This window comes from Dipodomys ordii, unplaced genomic scaffold (assembly GCF_000151885.1).
Source record: "Dipodomys ordii isolate 6190 unplaced genomic scaffold, Dord_2.0 Scaffold165, whole genome shotgun sequence".
Lineage (NCBI taxonomy): Eukaryota > Metazoa > Chordata > Mammalia > Rodentia > Heteromyidae > Dipodomys > Dipodomys ordii.
This window is the reverse complement of record NW_012267381.1, coordinates 923,754-943,250: the sequence shown is the minus strand read 5'-3', so window position 1 is coordinate 943,250 and position 19,497 is coordinate 923,754. Positions and strand designations below refer to the sequence as shown.

At 42.1% G+C, this 19,497-nt stretch overlaps 1 protein-coding gene across 2 annotated transcripts in view; it reads right to left on the bottom strand.

Annotated features, from left to right (window-relative positions):
- The window catches only part of March10 (membrane-associated ring finger (C3HC4) 10, E3 ubiquitin protein ligase), an 84,334-nt gene that overhangs the window by 46,888 nt on the left and 17,949 nt on the right, over positions 1–19,497 (bottom strand). For both annotated transcript variants that reach the window (XM_013033265.1, XM_013033266.1), the window contains exon 3: positions 5,282–5,450. In XM_013033265.1, the coding sequence (XP_012888719.1) occupies positions 5,282–5,450 (169 nt within the window). The remainder of the gene's footprint in view (positions 1–5,281; positions 5,451–19,497) is intronic.

Genomic DNA, 19,497 nt, shown 5'->3' with positions numbered 1-19,497 from the left:
CATAGGAAAGTGGGGGTGGGGGAGAGGAAAGGGAGGGGAACAGTTGACTGCACTGAGCTTCTCTATAGATAATAAGGAAATGGATAATTTCATCAATGAAGAAATATTTAAAGGATATTTAAAAAAATAACTAAGCTGCAAACTAAAGTTTCTTTGGCCAAGTGGTTTTCTTTTTTTTTGGTCAGTCATGGGGCTTGAACTCTGGGCCCAGACGCTGTCCTTGAGCTCTTTAGCTCAAGGCAAGCGCTCTACAACTTGAGCTACAGCACCACTTCAAGTGGTTTTCTTATAGAGTTGCCAGCCCTGGAGCATCAGGTGACGTTGGGAACAAGCCAGCAGGACCTGGGAATTACCTGTGCCTAAGCTCCAGCTGATACCCAGGGTCTTTACTAATGAGGAATTGGAGCTCAAAAGAAGTTACCAGCTTTTATTTTGAGACTGTAAAATAATAGAGCCAGGATTATAAGCCAGGACTTTGCAATCTGGGCTCTGGGATCCCCCACTCCACTCCCACCAAAGCCCCCTCTGTCTCAAAAGCATTAGTAAAAAAAACCCAAAAACCTATTTTTTTAAACTAAAGAATTATGATTTTTCTCTATAAAAACGGGAGTATTCATCTATCTTGTTTTCATTTTTTTTCTCTCTTGGACAGATATCTTGGAAAGTTGTTGAGTACCAACTGAACTTGCTAGGAAACCCCATTCATCTTGCTTGGCCTTTGTGAGGGAGAAAAATCTTCACTAGAATTTATTTGCAAGGCAAATTATAAAGATTTAAGATTTGCCCTCAAATTCCTCTTTCAGGATGCTCTTTAAATAAATGTTTCCCCAATCCAAGAGAGACCACAGTTATTTTAGATTTCTGTCTCCTCAAGGCTGAATTCAGGGCTTTTGCTTGAGTTTCACAAGAAGGCATCTTCACAATAAGCTGCCAGGAGGCCCAACAGGCCTGACTCCTCCCACCCATCCCAATCTGATAATGACTAACGTGGAACCCAATAATAAGTGAGGATAATTTCGGAACGCTTGGCTTTGCTTTAAAGGGCAAGATTTTGGAAGCAGGCTCCCAGGACTTCATCCAGATCCGTTTTCCCAGAACATAACTAGTAGGGACTCTGCCCAAGCTGCAGGTGAGAAGCGAACAGGAGAAACCCACATTTGGTTTCCCACGTGTCTGTCTGATCCTGGGGTAGAGAGCACCTCAGGGTTCCAGGTGCTAGAACCCCACAAATACAGGACATGGTTCTACCAGGCTGGGAGTGGGAAAGGTGGAAAACTGGGAGGACTGGGGGGCTACCACAGCCCCTCAACCTTCCCAGTACCTCTGCACTTTGCTAGGCCTTTTCACAACGCTGCAATTCACCCATCCGTGCAGAATTCAGAAATATGTGCTGTTCTGCTAGACTCACTCACCATCCCACACCTTGCCAGTGAAGGAAGATTTAGGAGTCAATGGAACATCAGTCCCAGCTGGGTCTTGATACACTGCCTGCATTTTCCATATCTTCTTAGAGACAAAATGTATCTCCGGCTTGGTTTTGGAAACTCACAAGTGTGGTAAAAATATCTATACTTAGATCTACGATAGAAATCTTAAAATTCCATCTCTGATTACTGTCAAGGGGAAAAGAAAAGGAGAGGGAGGATAACAGTTTTTTGGAGAGGGCAGCTACTGGGGCTTCAACTTGGGGCCTTTTGCTCTCACTTTACTTCTTCTCTCAAGGCTGGAGCTCTACCACTTGAGCCACACCGCCACTTCTGGTTTCTTGCTGGTTAATTGGTGATAAGAGATGAATGGACTTTCCTGCCCTGGCTAGCTGCAAACCAGTATCCTCAGATCTCATTTTGAGTCACTAGGATTACAAAGTGTGAACACCTGGTTCGGGAGAGCATAGCCTTAAATCAAGAAAGGCACACTGTTGTAATCCACGATCCTTACCAAATGCTGCTCTCAAGTGCTAGAATGATAATGCTATAATTGAATACATGGTTACAGGGTCAGGGCTGGACATACATACATTTTAATCATAGAGTCTTCACTGCAATCCCTGAAGGGAGGTTGTTTTTATTCCCTCTCTTCATTTTATAGGTGACAAAACTAAGGCAAAGAGAAATTCCTTGCCATAGGATATACAGCAAACAAAAAAAGGGTTCAGATGCTAATTGAAGAAAGCATTTTGATTTCAAAGCATTTGTCCATAAACTTGGTACCTTTACCCGGACCCCCACCACAAGAGAGAAGGAGGAGGAACACTGTGATTCAACTCCTCCAGGAGTGACTCATATCAACTTGATACAGAATGCATCCACTTGAACTTAAATGGGATCTCCTTTAATGGAGTGTAAGGAATGGTGAGAATCTGATGTCTTCTCAGTTGTGAATCTATTTGTGAGAGCACAGAGAGGTCTATTTATTTTTATATTTTATTCTATTTATTATTATTTCCCCTTTGTACTAATATTGGGGCTTGAACTCAGGGCCCTGATTTCTGGCTCCACTTTTTTTTTTCTGATGGCTGGTGCTTACCACATCTCTACTTCTGCTTTTTTTTTTTTTTTTGCTGGTTAATTGGAGATTTCTCAGTGATTTTTTTCTCCCTGGGCTAGCTTTGAACCACAATTCTCGGTAGTCTCCTATGTAGCTAGAATTATAGGTGTGAGCGGCCGGCGCCTGGCTGTTTCCAGGTTCTGGGTGGCAGTCCACTTAGTAGCAAAATCTCATTTTATGACATGGATTATTGTCACGTGCGTTTCCAGCAAGTGCAGCTACACCCCCCAGCTATGGTGTTTTGTAGCACAGTGGGGGAAGGTAGGCTAGCCTATCAGGCAGATGTTCTGTGCTTCAGTTTCACTTGGGTCAAGCATGAAACAAAGTTTTGGTGATAGACTATCAAACTTTGGATCACCCCAAAAAATGCTGTAGGAAAATGTTTCTCTATGAAGATGAAGAAAAGCAGGAAACTGAGCTAGTGAATTAGATCAGTGTCCAGATAACTCAGGAACCAAATCCTCTTTTTTTTTTTTTGTAACAGCAGGTTATTTATCTGAATCATGCATTGTCACCAACCCCCATTTCAGCTTCTCCGGAACAGACGCAGCTTGAACTTTTGCCATGTCTCTAGGCTTATTTGGCTACGTTAGTCAGGGACCAAGAAGGCGAGTCTACACAGGCTAAAGGGTGGATCACAGCAACCTAGTGCTTTGCTTTTAGTTAGCTTCTTTAAAAAAAATTGTGTGTGTGTGTGTGTGTGTGTGCAAGCACAATTGGGATTGAATCCAAAGTTTTATGCATGCTAAACAAGCACTCTTTTTGCTTTTAAGTTTGTTTGTTAAGTTTGTGAATAGGGTCTCACTGCTTTCTCTGACTCATGATTTTTCTACCTTCATCTCTTGAGTATCTGGGATTACAGGCATATGTCACCACACCTAGCTGTTTGCAACTGGGATTGCTATACCCCTACCTCTATGACCCTCTTCAATTCAGTTTTGCAGCTCAGATATCCCCACCCAGGACTATGCTAGCTGGACAGTCAGTTGCATAGGGCTTGAATATAGATTAGAGGCACAATTTGATGATAAAGCTGGCTGTTTGTAAATGAGTTTACTACACGTCACATCCCTCATTTGATTTCTGCCTATCTGGCTCTTCTGCCTAAACCTCAATTTTTTTCCCCCAGCCTGGTAATTCTTCACATTTGTTGTCTTATAGAATGGAAAGTGAACTAATTATCCTCTCCTTTTTGTCAGTGTGGTAAGTTCCATATAGACTTTTCTCAGTCTGAAAAACATCTGTATTAATCAGACAAACTAAACCATTGAGTGGACCTCAATTCGATGGATCATTTTAATGATTTTTCTCCACAGATGACAGAGCAAACAGCTACCAGGTTTTAGCAAGCAGACTAAAAATTATATTAAATGAATGGAATTGGCAGTATTTAGACTTGCAATTGAAAAACATCTTCTGCTTAATAAATTACAAGGTTGGTTTTGAAATAGTTGTAGAATGACCACATTTGCTCTATTCCACTTGAATTAAAACCCTAATTCCTTCTACAAATCTTACAATGAGAAATGAACTTGGACACTACTTTCCCTGCTTAAATAAGGAGCAAGAGCTGGGGCTTTGCCTTAGTGGACATCATTTTCGAACTCTATTTGGGTTTGACTTCATTAAAGCAATCAGTGTAGGTGGCTAATCGGAGTGAAAGCTGACATTCTGTACAAATGCATTCAGACTTAAACTGGATGGGTGGTTGTGTGACAGGAGCTATTTAGGATTAGGAAATAGCTGTGATTGGGATTTTAATGAATTGAAAGCTATTTACCAATTCTTCAGCAGTTAGCTTGGATCCCTTCCCAGAAGGCAGACCTTTCTGACTAGTCACCCCAACTCGTGTATCCAGTTCCCAGAGGATTCAAGATACACACATTGGCTTTGATGACGAGCTTTCCCATAGAGTTTAGGTTCCTTCTGCAGTCTAGAAAGTCAGTCTTGCCCCCAAGTGGAAGATGGTCTTCACTTCAAAGGCCAGTTAAAGAGTGAATTATTTACCAAATTGCACAAAAGGGTGGATTTATCAAATCCCTTTATTCCCAGAGAGGACAAACCAAGGACTAGAGGACTTTATTACTCTTCTTCTTGGCTAGTCAATTATGCCATTCAGCTGCTTTTGAAAGCTTTCTCTTGCTTGAGTCATAAAAATTGATACCTGGGGCCAAATGCCTTCATTCTCCCCCTTCCTCCCCGCAAGGAAGGGCAAGGAAGATAAAGAGGCAGAAACTCTGGGGAGTAGCCACACAAAGCTGGTGATTGGGAAGAGAATGTGGTCAGTGGGAGAGAGTTGCTTCACATTAATTGATGCCTCTTTGACTTGTTACACTCTGCTCTGAACTTAATTTTACCAATTGCATAGGACCATTAGCCTTTCAACCAAAACCTGGAGTAAGCCATTTGGGATACCACTAATATGGTGTGTGTGTGTGTGTGTGTGTGTGTGTGTGTGTGTGAGCATTGGGGCATGAACTCAAGGATTTGTGCTCTCACTTGGCTTTTTTCACTCCAGGATGGAGCCATAAACTCCATATCCAGCTTTTTGCTGTTCAAAGACAAAAGTCTTTCAGATTTGTCAGCCCAAGCTAGCTTCAAATCTTGATCCTCAGATCTCAGCCTCCTGAGTATAGCTAGGAATATAGGCATGAACCACCAGTGTTCCACTAGCAATCTAGGTTTTATGATGGGAATTTTGGATGAGATGAAATGAAATAAACCAGCCACTGACCTGGAGAGGGTTTGCTGGGTCCTGCCTTCTCTGGTTTCTTTGGGGTCATGGAATTTTTATGTTTCTGCTTGACGGATGTTTGATCAATTGCTGGAAGTCTAGCATCACACTTAGCTGAAGAAAGCTTTGGGTATCTTGGTTCAGTTAAAGACTCCTCCTCATAAGCACTCTATGGGAAAACAGAAAAGGAGAAGGGCCAAGTAGGTCATCTTTGCCAGGCAGGGAAAAAAAATGATGCAAATGTGGGGAATCCCTGAGCAGTAATACTGCAGCCTCCTCCCATTCTCAACATGCCCTTTGGCCAGTGAGATTTTGATGGGCGGGGAGAATCAGCTTAGATGTAACAGCAAAGCTTCTGAGTCTATTTTGTAGAACATTATGTAAAGTATGCATTTCCATGAGTCTTTTTTGGCAGCACATTATTAAAAAAAAGAAAATAATACATTTCTGACCCTTAAGTAACCTTATGATCAATAAACAGGACATGTTAAAAGCTACATTTGAAAAGAAGAGAAAAAAGAATTCATGTTTTGTTTTTTTCCACTTGTTATTTGAACTGCTTTGGGGATGGGTAGGGAAACTATTCCTTATGTTCATCATGGACTTGACAATGAAAAGGAAATTTAGTGTGGGGGGAATGACTACTGACTAAATCAGACTTGGGGTTTTGTGTTTTTTCTTTCCCTTATTCCAGACTCAGGGTCTTTGGCTCTCCCTTGGCTTTACCACCTGAGCCATATCCTACTTCTAGTTTTTACTGGTCAATTGGAGACAAGAGTCTTTCAGATTTGTCTCCCTGGGCTGGCTTTGACTCTCAATATTCATATCTTGGCATCCCATGTGGCTAAGAATGCAGATGTGAGCCATTGTTGCCAGGCTTCAGATCTCAGGGTGTATGTGGGGGTGTGTGGGTGTGTGCCTGTGTGTGCACGAGTGTGTGTGCGCTAGTCCTAGAGCTTGAATTCAGGTTGAACTCAGGGCCTGGGCACTGTCTTTGAGCTTTTGTGCTCAAGGCTAGAACTCTACCACTTGAGCCACTGCTTGTTGGTATTTAATTGAAGAGTCTCTCAGACTTTATTCTCCCAGATTGGCTTTGAACTGTGATCCTCAGATCTCAGCCTGCTAAGTAGGTAGGATTACAGGTATGAGCCATCAATGCCCGGCTTTGATTTTGGTTTTAATATTCTGAATTGTTGACTACAACACAAGACAGATAGATCTCAAAAAATGTCTCCTCCTTGTCTGTGTTTTCTGTAGAGAAGTCAATATAAATGTACGCATGGGCAAATCATGATTCTTTCAATGTCAGGGTCTCTCAAACCAGCCTTGCATCTTGATGCATTGAAAATTATTCAGGCATTCAACAGTTTTATACATTGCCTCACATACTCAACCAAAAAAAAAAAAAAGGAAACTCAATATAAAGAACTATCAGAAGCCTGGTCTTAAAGCCCCCTTTAAGTAGAATCTTATGGCTTTAGGTCCTGGTGCTAGCTGGGCTACGCACCCTGTAACAAAATCACAAGATCTCCCCCAATAAAATACTGGAAAGTTCTATGAAAATGTGGTCTTTTTTTGCAGACATGGAATGCTAAATGAATGTCCCCAGCACCTCGCCAACTGTTGCAATTTGTATTGATCTTGTTCATCGTTCTTGCTGACAGTGTGACATTTTCATTTCACAGGTTCCTGACTCAGGAAAATACTCTGAATAGCTTTGAATTATTGGGTGCAGTGTAAGACAAACTAGACTCTTTAAAAAAAACACAAAAACTCTGTTTGGTGTCAGTTTTCTATGTAGATGTCTCTATAAATCTACAAGTAGACAGATCATTAACCTCTGGGATGACAAATTATGTATTTAGATTTAGAGTCTTGATAACAGCCTTCAAACAAATAATTATTGTTCCTCTGTACATTAAAAAAAACACAGACCACCCTGAGATAAAGGAACAGAAAAAGGATAGTATGTAATGAATTGATTGTCCTCTTTTTCCCTTTCCATTCTGTGACTTAATAGAAATCCTTGAAAATTATTCTGAAATGTCAAAGATGAAACATTAGGTCATTTCTGAGCATGAGGCGAATTCTCTATTCTCAGAAAAAGAGAATGTGGGCAAATTTTAATTATGATGTCTAACACTGTCATTGGGCTAGGAAAGTCACAGTCCTAGATTTTGGTCCTAAGAAGACAGCAGGGAGCCTGGGCCAGAATTTCTTCCACAAACTATCCAACACAGATAGTTTGTTTGCTTTAGTGGACTGAGAAATCTGTTCACTGAGGGCGATGAAATTTAGCTTCTGATGTCCAGCACCAAGAAATGCAGGAAAGATGCTCCAAGCTAAGACTTTCAACACCAATATTGTCTCATCATAACAGGTGCTTGCTAAGATGAGTGGGTCAATCTTCGTCACCCCTAGCCAGGCCTGGAATTCAGCGCCTTCCCCAGGCAGTCGGGAACTGGGACTTGTTAGACCAGAGATGCTTTACTGGGTGAATGCTAAAACCAAGTTAATTCTACCATCATCCATCCATTACTTCTTGAGCCTTAAGTAGCATGGCCGACTAACTTTCCTGAAATGCATGGGACTGCGCACCTGCTTTCTGAGTATGTCTTTCTCTGATTCCTGGTTCTATCACCCTTCCTTTCAGTCAGTCATCATCATCAAGGGTGTAGAAACTTCCAGTAGAAGTGGGTGGCTTTGTCCAGGCCAGACACACAAAAGATCTTTTCCTGTATGTCTCACTGAGCAGTTTTATACATGTCACTTGTGTGTCTTTTGTCTTTATCCATTCTCATCTGTCCCCTTTCCTGAAAACCCACTATGCCATCTGGGGAAGATGAGCGAAGTTGTAACAACTCGTTTTGGCACTAAAGTGTGGTATTGCAAACTCTGGAGACCAGTTCTCTAGCAGTGAATCTGGGCTCTTGCGTATAACCATGGTGTGACCCTTGTGGCTCATTTATCTGCATCTCAGGGCTGTCATTCATAAATAATAGTATCTGCATTTTGGAAGGTTAAATAATATATGTATATAGTATTCATAACAGCACTGTATACACAGAGCATAATAACCATTCTGTGAATGTTGATGTTTATAGTTAGTTATCCATTCAGCTACTTCCCTTCTTTTGGTTTAGTTTATCTTGTGGTGTTATTTTATTTTTCTGTTTTTGCTTATTGTTTTAGACAGGACCTCATTCTATATCCTTGGCTAGCCTTGAACTCACAATTCTTTTGCCTCTGCCTGTGTTACAGTACTGAGACTATAAGGCCTGCACCACAATACCTGGTTATATTCCATCACGTTTATGCAGCTAACTAGTGAATGTTAACTACCCACTGTTGAAAATGAAGCCAAAGTCCCCAGTGAAAAATCCTATTGGGTTTCCTCCATTCCAAATAAATGAACAGAGAGGTAGGTCAGTTCCCACATGGACTCTTGCTTTCTTCTATAAATTCTTTCTGTGTTGGTGCTGGTACTAGGGCTTGAACTCAGGTCCTTACAGTCTTGGCTTGTTTTCTGTTTTTTTTTTTTTTTCCCCCATCAAGGTTGTCTCTCTATGACTTGAGCCACACTACCCCTTCCAGCTTTTTGGTAGTTAATTGGAGATAAGAGCCTCATAGACTTTTCTGCTTGGCTGGCTTCAAACCAAGGTCTTCATATCTCAGTCTCCCGAGTAGGTAAAATCACAGTATTCGTCTATAAGTTATAATTGTCAAAAGCATCAGTTGAAACTCATCTAGTCTTAATGGGGACAATGATTTTTCAGATTGTAAAGCTTTAATAGCAAATATAAAATAACAGTAGAAATGATGAAATAATAATTAAAATTTCAAATTTAAAGTTGATTTTAAAATTATCTTTTCCTCTTACAGTATTGAAGATTACAGGTTTCATTTCTTCTGCATATGTTCCCAAGTTGAAATGTCACATGGTGGTAGAGATAGCAACAGAGTGCTATTCCTTTGGGAGAAGAAGAGCAGCTCTAATTCTCAAAATAAATGCTTAAAATATTTAAAAAGTTTTTCATTCTACTTGTTGGTGGCTCATTCTTTTTTTTGGGGGGGGGTCCGGTTGTGGGGCCTGAACTCTGGGCCTGGGCACTGTCCCTTGGCTCTTCAACTCAAGACTAGCACTCTACCACTTGAGCCACAGCGCCACTTCCGGCTTTTTTCTTTTTTGCTTATATGGTGCTGAGGAATCGAACCCAGGGCCTCAGGCTTGCTAGGCAAGCGCTCTACCACTGAGCCACCTTCCCAGCCCCATCACTCTTGTAATCCTAGCTACTCAGGAGGTTGAGATCTGAGGACTGCTGTTGGAAGCTAGTCCAAGCAGGAAAGTCCACAAGACTCTTAAGTCTAATTAACCACTAAATAAATAAATAAATAAATACCCCCCTCCCCCCCCAAAAGAAGTGGAGCTATGGCTCAAGTGATAGAGTTCTAGCCTTGAGCAAGTAAAAAAGCTCAGCAATAGAGTTCAGGTCCTCAGTTTAAGTCCCAGGACTGGAGCGCGCGCGCTCGCGCGTGTGCGCGCGCGCACACACACACACACACACACACACACACACACACATACCCTCCCCCACCTCCCTACCTCCACACAGAGCATTCAGAGAAAGACTCAAAATGGGGAGAGAAGGGAGAGAATGGGGTCACACTTAATGACATTTTTTTTTCCATCCTGGGGCCTGAACTCTGGGCTTAGGCACTGTCCCTCAGTTCTTCAGCTCAAGGCTACCACTTGAGCCACAGCACCACATCTGGCTTTTTTCTGCTTATGTGGTGCTGGGGAATCAAACCCAGGGCCTCATTCATGCAAGGCAAGCACTTTACCACTGAGCACCTTCCCAGCCCCACTTAATGACATTTTGATGGTTAAAGGTGGGATGCAATCCCCCAGGAATTTAAGAACTAGAAACTGAGGATGAATATTGAGTCTGAAACGGTAAGGTAACATACCAACTGAGCTTACTGTAAGTCAGACTCAAGTAGTGAGGGACAGAAAAGACTTGAAGTCATTTTTCCCATCCTGGCCTGATGGTTCTTTTCCTGGGCCCAGGAAATTGGTTCACACTTGTCCGCCCCTCTCCCTCCCTGGAGCCTTGAGGCTGCACGCTGATGGATGTGTTGGAAGTGAGCTTTTACCAGGCGACAGTGAGGGCAGGCTGAGTGGGTCTTGTGACAGGGTGCAAATCAGGGCAGGACTTTCTGAATAAGAAGGAAGGGGCAAAGAAGAGTATCAGTCTGGTGCCAGAGGAAGATTGTGTGTTTATTACATTGGAAATAAATTTAGTCCTATGAGATCATGAAAGAGCATGATTAAGGCAGTGAACCTCGACAATCAAACAGGGACAACACAGCAAGGTTGAGCAGAGGCCTGTGTGTACAAATGAGCATCTTCAGAGTGTGGTCCCCAAAGTCCACGTTCAAATAGAGTCTCACACATAAAAACCGCCATAGGGAATTGAGGGCAGCTTGTATAAATAGCCTTCGGGGTAGGATGTAAATAGCCTTTACTTATTAAATAAATATAAAGTATGTTCGACATGGAGTGCTGTTGTAATACAAAGCAGGCTCAACTTTCTCTTGCTTCAAGAATAGTCTAAGAGCAGCAAAACCCTTCCTTTGTGTTCAGGACATTTTGAAGTCACCAGGATTGTAAAACAGAATAACAAGAAGGGACAGGAATAATCAATAGGCTTTGGGGGTGATCCTTTGGGTTCAGTTATTACCCACTTGAATTAAATTGCTGTTCACCCTTTTTGTGTCTCCCATGAGAAAATGTAGCTGCCCAGGGGGGTTCTGGGTAAGAGTAAGACTAAGGCAAGAAACCCTTGTGTTCACTCTCCTTGTCTCTGTGTTTCTCTGTCTCTGTGTCTGTCTCTTTTTCTCTCTCTAGTCCTGGGGTCTGAACTCAGGACCTGGACATTGTCCCTGAGCTTTTTGTGCTCAAAGCATTCTACTATTTGATCGACAGCTCTACTTCTGTCTTTTTTTGGGGTGCTTAATTAGAGATAAGAGTCTCATGGGCTTTCCTACCCAGGCTGGCTTCAACCTGTGATCCTCAGATCTCAGACTCCTAAGTAGCTAGGATTATAGGCATAAGCCACCAGTGCCTGGCCCTTGCTTTCTTTTTGTACAGATGTTCTTCTGGACTCAGCTGGTTACCATATATAAATACCATGGATTCTGTCTCTATTCTTTTTCTTTTTTTGCCGGTTATGGGGCCTGAACTCTGGGTCTGGGCGCTGACCCTCAGCTCTTCAGCTCAAGGCTAGCGCTCTACCACTTGAGCCACAGAGCCACTTCCAGCTTTTTCTGTTTATGTGGTGCTGAGGAATCGAACCCAGGGCCTCATGCTTGCAAGGCATGCATTCTACCGCTGAGCCACCTTCCCAGCCCACTCTCTATTATTTTTCTATAGAGACATACCAGGCTCTGCTGCCCAGAGCCTGTAGCTCTGGGAAACATGCTAAGATCCTGTCTCAAAAAAAAAAAAAAAAAAAAGCTAGTGTGGCCATTGCTGCAGGAGGAACATTGTTTCTAAGTTGTTTTGTTAAAATGGATTAGAAAGATGTGTTTTAAGAATTATGAATTCACAGCAATAGTTCTAATTAAAATTTAACACTGCAGGTTTTCCATTGTTTTCTATGCATTTAAAATCTTTATTCATTAATCATATTAATATATTCATTCATTTACCCTGCAATAAATATTAAATAATTTCAGAATTATAATACCAATATGACTCGAAGTAAACCTGCTAAATAAAGTTTATTAGTTGTTTGTTTCTTACAATATATTCTTCCTTGTATAAATATCGTAATTCTGTGGCTCTTCATGATTGCTTCTGACATTTTGTCATGATAAAAAATCATTGTGGGAAGTGGCACTGTGGCTCAAGTGGTAGAGCGCTCACCTTGAGCTGAAGAGCACAGGGCCAGCGCCCAAGCTCAGAGTTTAAAACCCACAACCCACCAAAAAAAAAATCATTGTGTATTGAACTATACTGTTATTTTTTAAGTTATCTAGAGTGGGAATTTATACCATTAGATTAAAAGTGTTACAAGGATTTTAATTTTTTTTTGTTCCTTCATAAATACAGTACCAATTTACATTTCAGGATTTTCATGAAAATGTCAGCTTTTACATATATTTCCTAACTGTTACCTTTAAAAAATCTTTGTCATTTTGGGTTAATATTGTAACTTTAATTTGTAGCCTGTATGCAATTTTCATTAATGATTATGCTGGTTTATTTATCTATCTAGTTGAAGTGTATATTCTTCCTATGGATATGGGAAGAATAGAACCTCAAAAAAGAGTTGAGATTACTCAAAAAGTTAAATTCAAAGAAAAGTTTTTATTTATTTTTTGGGTCCGGTCGTGGGCCTGAACTCTGGGCCTGGGCACTGTCTCTCAGCTCTTCAGCTCAAGGCTAGCACTCTTACCACTTGAGCCACAGCGCCACTTCTGGCTTTTATTCTTTTTGTGTATGTTGTGCTGGGGAATCGAACCCAGGGCCTCATGCATGCAAGGCAAGAGCTCTACCACTGAGCCACCTTCCCAGCCCAAAGTTTTTAATTAGGTGTAGCAGTGCATACCTGTAACCCCAGGACTCAGGAGGCTGAGACATAAGATTCCAAGTTCCATAAAGATACCTTACCTCAAAAATGACAACCAAAAATAGCTGAATGAAATGGAACAAGAAAAAGGCAGAACTGTCTGATAAAAACAATCTGAATGGTGGTCCCCTCTGGATAGGACAGAATCACAGCTGACTAGAAAGAGAAATTAGGGAACCTGACAGGACGATGGAAACTTGATGGGGGATTGCATTACACAGGTTTGCGCATTTGTCAGAACTGATCAAATACCACTCTTAAAATGTGTGTGATACACTGCAAGTAATTTTTTTTATCTCTAACATAAAATTAAGAAACGGGCTGGGAAGGTGGCTCAGTGGTAGAGCGCTTGCCTTGCATGCCTGAGGCCCTGGGTTCGATTCCTCAGCACCACATAAGCAAAAAGAAAAAAGCCGGAAGTGGCTCTGTGGCTCAAGTGGTAGAGCGCTAGCCTTGAGCTGAAGAGCTGAGGGACAGTGCCCAGACCTAGAGTTCAGGGCCCATGACCGGACCCAAAAAAAAAAAATTAAGAAACAAAGTGAACAACCAAAAGCCCTCAAATCATGAACAAATAGACAACTGTAGTTAATGATACACATGCTGAAGTGTTTAGATATACAGAATAATGACGTCTGCAACTTTGTATGGATGGCTGGACAAGTGTGTAACAAAGCAAATATTACCAAATACTAACAATCACTTTCTGTATGTTTGGGATGCCTTCATAGTAAAATGCTCAGGGTAAATGGAACAGAAACGCAAACATAAAGATACTTGGGCTGTGGGATAAACTATCCACTTTGTGGGAGTGTTGCTTAGTTTTATCTTGTATGGTTCATAATAAACATTTATTTCATTAGATTAAAATTTATTCTTTCATGATATCATGACTAATAATGAGAGAACGATGGTCAGTGCAAGCAAGTAAGTTAAGTTTTGATTCTTGCCCAGCATGTGTAAGGCTCTGGGTTGGATCCCCATCACCCTCAAAGCAAAGCAAAACAAACCAAAATTTTGAAAGAAATGTCTTATCGGAGATGCTTTAGAAGTGAAAATGACAAGGGACCACCAAAGAAAAGGCAAGACAACTTCTGACCTTGGAGATGAAAAAATGATGAGAAAAATAAAGGCCTTGAGCTTACAGAACTTTTAGAACTTCTAATCTAACATTGGAGGTAGATAATCTAATCAAATAATTATTTAACAAGACACAGGAGGAGAGATTCCTGAGCTAGCTCAGGGGTAGGAATGGCCAGGGAAACCCTCCCTGTATGTCTCCTTAGCTGACACCTGAAGCAGGTGAGGAGTTGGGTAAGCACTGCAAGAAGATAGAATAGCATGTCTAGAGAGACTCTACAGCAGGAAGTACCCGGATGTAAGGGGCCATGCAGCCTTTGTGGACAAGACATAGATTGCAGTGCATAGGTCCTGCAGGGCCTTGTTGCTTACATGATGCATTTTCACTCTGAAAGCTTATGAGTTAGAAGGGGAACTATATTTACCTGTCAACACCATTGTACCTGAGGTACAGAATTGGGATTGGGAAGCAGGTATGAGCAGAGTGAGAATGAATTAGGAAACCATTTTAATAACTTAGATTGAATCAGAAAGATATTAGGGAAGTAGACTGGGTAGGTCTTGGAAGTGACAAAAGGTGGAGAGACAGCAGGGTTCTCACAGTACAGCACAGGAGAATGGCAGCAGGAGTGGGTGGGGGGTGGGCTTTCCACCAGGGAACTTTTAGCATATGGCCTGTTGAGTCTGAGGTGTCTTTGAGGCATCCAGCTAGAATATTAGATCTAGAGATGGCAAAAGGGAGTTGGGTTGGAAATATAGATTTGGGAATCACTGGCAGCAGAATCCTGACTTTAGCAGTTAAAATGCTCATGAGATAAATTGAGAATATAGAAAGCAAGTCTTCTTAAGAGTAGAGAATGAACTTGGATGGCAAAAAAAGACATCTTTATCAAATTCCACTAACCACTACCTGAAATCTAAGCATATCTTTCATCTGTGAATGCCGCCAATAAGACACAGTAGTATTAGAAGGACCTGTGATTTTTGTCACCAATGGAAATCACAGATATTTTCACATCTCATTAGATTTGTTGCAGATGTCTCAAAATACCCTTTACGCCCATGGCTTGTAATTTAGTGTGTTAATAAGGAAGCACATACATTACCGACTCACAAATTTCCAAAAATATTCTGATGACTATTTCAATACAAAGTGGTTTCCTTTGAAAGTCTGGGTATTTGAAAATATTCTGAGAGGGGGGAATCTAAAGGATTCACCATGTGACCAGAGAGGTTTGTGGTACAAGAACAGGCTAAGACTCTCTAGGTAAGAACCAAGCCTCTAGGAACCCCAGAATTCCTGCAGTTGGGTACAAAAGGATGAGAAATGGGGAAGGGATCTCCCCCCACCCCAACACACACACTAGAGACAAGAAAGGAAGCTACCAGGAGGCAGCGCATACAGGAAGTGGCAATAGTCAAGAGCATCCAGACCTGTCATGGCGTTTAGCAGGGTTGGACAGGAAGTTATCTGCCGCATGTGAAGTCACCCCACAAAGAGCATTCCTGCAGGATGATGACGTGGAAGCCAGATTGGAGTGGGTTGAAGAGTGAGTAGGAGGTGGGGAAATGGAGTCAGGCAGTGTAAATAATTCTTTTGGGAACTCAGGCTGTGAAGGAGGAGAAGTAAGTGGAAGGGGTTGTGGGATATGGAAGGGCTGTTCTCTTGTCCTTGTTGAGAGGCCTTAGATCATGGATATATACTGAGAGGAAAAGCTCTGGTACATTGATGGAGATGCAGGCTGGGAAGGGATGGATTAAGGGCCCTGAGAGGGCAAGAGGGTGGATGCTGAGTATGGATAGAGAAGTTGGTAATGGCTGGGAATATGGGATTGAAGACTGAGGGGAAGAAGGAAGAGTTGAGGTGGCTCAGATAGCTAAGCAGAGAAACTAGGCAGCTTTGAGGAATGCCAGGAGGTGGGTGGTTGTGACCTGTCGTTGTCATTTTTTTTTTTTCAAGCAGGGAGATTTTTCTTTAGCAGTGGTCTGGATGTGGGCCCAGAGATATGAATGGTCAGGGTTTCATGGCAGTCCAGGGAATGAGGAAGGGGGTCAAGCACAAATCTAAGCTGAGGATAGAATATAATAGAGAGAGGGACGATTACAGGACAAAGGGAGAGGGATCAGTGGACAAGCACTTCCCAAGAGATCGAGGAAAAGTAGTAGAAGTGACTGGACAGCAAAGCTGGCCACAATTGGAGCAGTAGTAATCTGTGACTTGGAGATGGAATTCTTTTTGACAGTGAAGTTGGGGATTCTCTTGGAGGCAGGGCTGGATGACAATGGAGGATGGCATTTAAGATGCATCATGACCTGAGAGGCTGGTTATCCAATGAGATATTGGAAGATATTGGAATTATGTGGTGGAAAATCAGGAGATGGGCATATAGAGATTGAACTGCTTGCTAGAGCTTCACTGGATAAGTCGAGTGGCCAGGAGATTGACAGGGATGACAAGAGGGAGGATGATGGTATAAAATATAACAACACAAGCCAACAGTCAGGGGAGCAATGGTGTGGGTAGCTTCCTGGTCCAGAGTAGGGAGTGTTGGATAACAGCCTTCCCTCCCACCTGACACCCCCCCTCACTCCCCCTTCCACCCCCCGCCTCGCCCCCCAGCCTCTGGACAGACAGGATGGCTAACCATTTCCCAATTGAGCCTGGGTTTAGCTCTTTCTTCCACCTGACATGCCTTTTCTACCTCAGCCTCCTAACTCCACAACCAACTCCCTGTGACTTAGGATCCAGCTTCAAATCTGCATCCTCTGCCAAGTGTCCTCAGAGTCCTCCTGGCCTCTGTGTGTGTGTGTGTGTGTGTGTGTGTGTGTGTGTGTGTGCGCGCGCGCGCGCGCTGATACTAGGGCTCAAACTCAGGGCCTGGCTGCTATCCTTGAACTTTTTTGCTCAAGGCTGGTGCTCTTCCACTTAAGGCATAGCTCTATTTCTGGCTTTTTGTTGGTCAAATGGAGATAAGAGTTTCATGGATTTTTCTTGTCTGGGTTGGCTTTGAACCTCCAGCTTCAGATCTCAACCTCCTGAGTAGCAAGGATTACAGGTATGAGCCACCAGTGCCTCCCCCTCCAGAAATTAAAAAAAATTAATTGTCACTATACAAGTGATATACAGGGGTGTTAGCATTTCATAAGTCAGATAATGAGTACATTTCTTTTTGGACAATGTCACTCCTTCCTTTTCTCTCTCCTAGTTCCTCCAGGAATTTTTATTACATTTATCAGTTACTGCTTTGAGCTGCAGGCATTTGTTTAATGTCTTACTTTACTAACATTGCAAAAAATACTAGAGGGCAGGGTATAGTTAATTCATTACTATATCCCAAAGCACCTAACACAGTGTTTTGTACACAAGTGATTTATAATTTCTGCATTTTTATTTTATTATTAAAAATTTTTAATTTAAATTTCCTTTTTAATTGAAAATAATTATATTATGATTTTTTAATGAATTAAGGCAATATGAGAACAAACAAATGCTTCTTTAGGATGAAATTCTATATGGTATAGAATATATTTAATGCAGGTCTGCAACTGAATATTATCTTGCTACTGGAAAAAATGTTAATTGATATCTAAATTTTAATTGGTTTTTAACAAGGCTTTGGTTTTCAGAATTAACTGAAATCACTTTTTAAAAAGTAGACAATTTTTAATAAAGTGTAGTAAGTGGAAATACATAGCATTATATACAAAGGGGGAAAAGAGACATTTTAATTCTAATCTATTCTTATGCAATTTCTGAGGTGGTAAGTCCAATTAACACAGGCAACTGTTTGGGTCAGAGGTCGCCAGTTCCTGATACCCACAATTTCCCTGAGCTGCGATGATGATTAGTGTTTGTATCAACTTGGCTACATGGCAGAAGTGTCCTACTGGAAGGAAAAGGCTGGCCGACTTATCTGTTGGAAAAAAAAAAGGCAAGACAACTTTCTGGAAGCAGTCACAATTTAAACTGACACTTGTCCCCATTTTAATGTCATGGCCTATTTTTAAATTACCTCCTGGAACTGAGACAAAATGCAGAAATCAAGGAGCTACCAAACCCTGCTGTCTTTGGCCAAGATATGATGATTACTTGTTTGTGCTGTTGGGACTCCTGAAGACCCTTATAGTGTCCTGATTTTCCTGTAGAGAGGCCTGCACACCAGTTTCCAATGAATCCATAACCCAACCACGAAAGAAGCATCCAACTGGGCCTGCCTGAGTTATCTGGCAGAACCAGATAACCACAGTTCAACCACAAGGAGATGACCTCAGTTGTAAAGTATAGGCAAGTTACTTCCAAGCGGCACTGAGTTTCTTCTATGCACTGTGAGCATTCTTATGTGTGCTTGTCTACCTGTGATAAAAGAAACCACGTGTCCCTTTGCAGAGTGTTATGCCAGGGAAGGAATGCTCTATTTAGCTCATTACTAGTCACCTTTTAAAAAAACTATACTCATCAGAATCTGACCTTCAGAGCAGTTATCTTTGAGCCCCAAACCGGTCCTCTCAGTATTTTCAAGCCAGCTCACTGAGCATGTACCATCCCAAGTAACATAATCCTCTTTCTTGTCTTGCCCAGGGCGAGGATCCCTAATCTGGCTGTTATGTCTACATGGTTATGACTTTCAATATGTGCACATTCCTAATACGTTAGCCATCAAGTACACATTGAGCTCCTATTACAGGCCAGGCCTTGGAAATAAGACAATACGCAGTGCCTGCTCTTAACTAGCTCTTGACCTAAGAAAGGACAACAGTCCCCATGGTGAACCTGAGCCCAAGTGATACCCTGAAAATATAAAAGAGGTTAAAAGCCAGTCACTAGGGTCTCAGGAGAAGCCTGGGAAAGGCTTTCCAGAAAGACACCCCAGGTGTTGGGAGAGTCTAGAGGTTGATCAGATGAGCTAGAAAGGTAGGCAGAAAACTGGCCAACCAGGTGGGGGTGAAGTGGGAGGCTTGAGTTCCTTGCTAAGGGGTTTGAATTTGACCCCAAAGACAATGAGGAAACTAGTGAAGAATTTTTTGTTGTTGTTGGTCGTGGGGCCTGAACTCTGGGCCTGGGCACTGTCTCTTAGCTCTTCAGCTCAAGGCTAGTGCTCTACCACTTGAGCCACAGCACCACTTCCAGCTTTTTTTGCTTATGTGGTACTGAGGAATTGAACCCAGGGCCTCATGCATGCAAGGCAAGCACACTACCACTGAGCCACCTTCCCAGCCTTACTGAAGAATTTTTTAATAAAAGAGTGTCATGATCCAATTTGCTTCTAGCAATCACTCTGGAAGACTGCCTGGAAGAGGTGAGGTTAAAGATGAGATTGTCTGAGAAATGGATTCCAACGATAGTCCAGACACAAAAAGACGGGATCCAACAATGGAAGGTAATGGTAGGCAGATTCAAGAGAGAAGCCAAGACAGGCAGGCTTTTGGTGTCTGCTGTAAAGTGTGAGCGAGAACAGGAGGAGGAGGAGGAGGAGGCTGAGCCAATCTCCAGAATTCTGGCTGGGG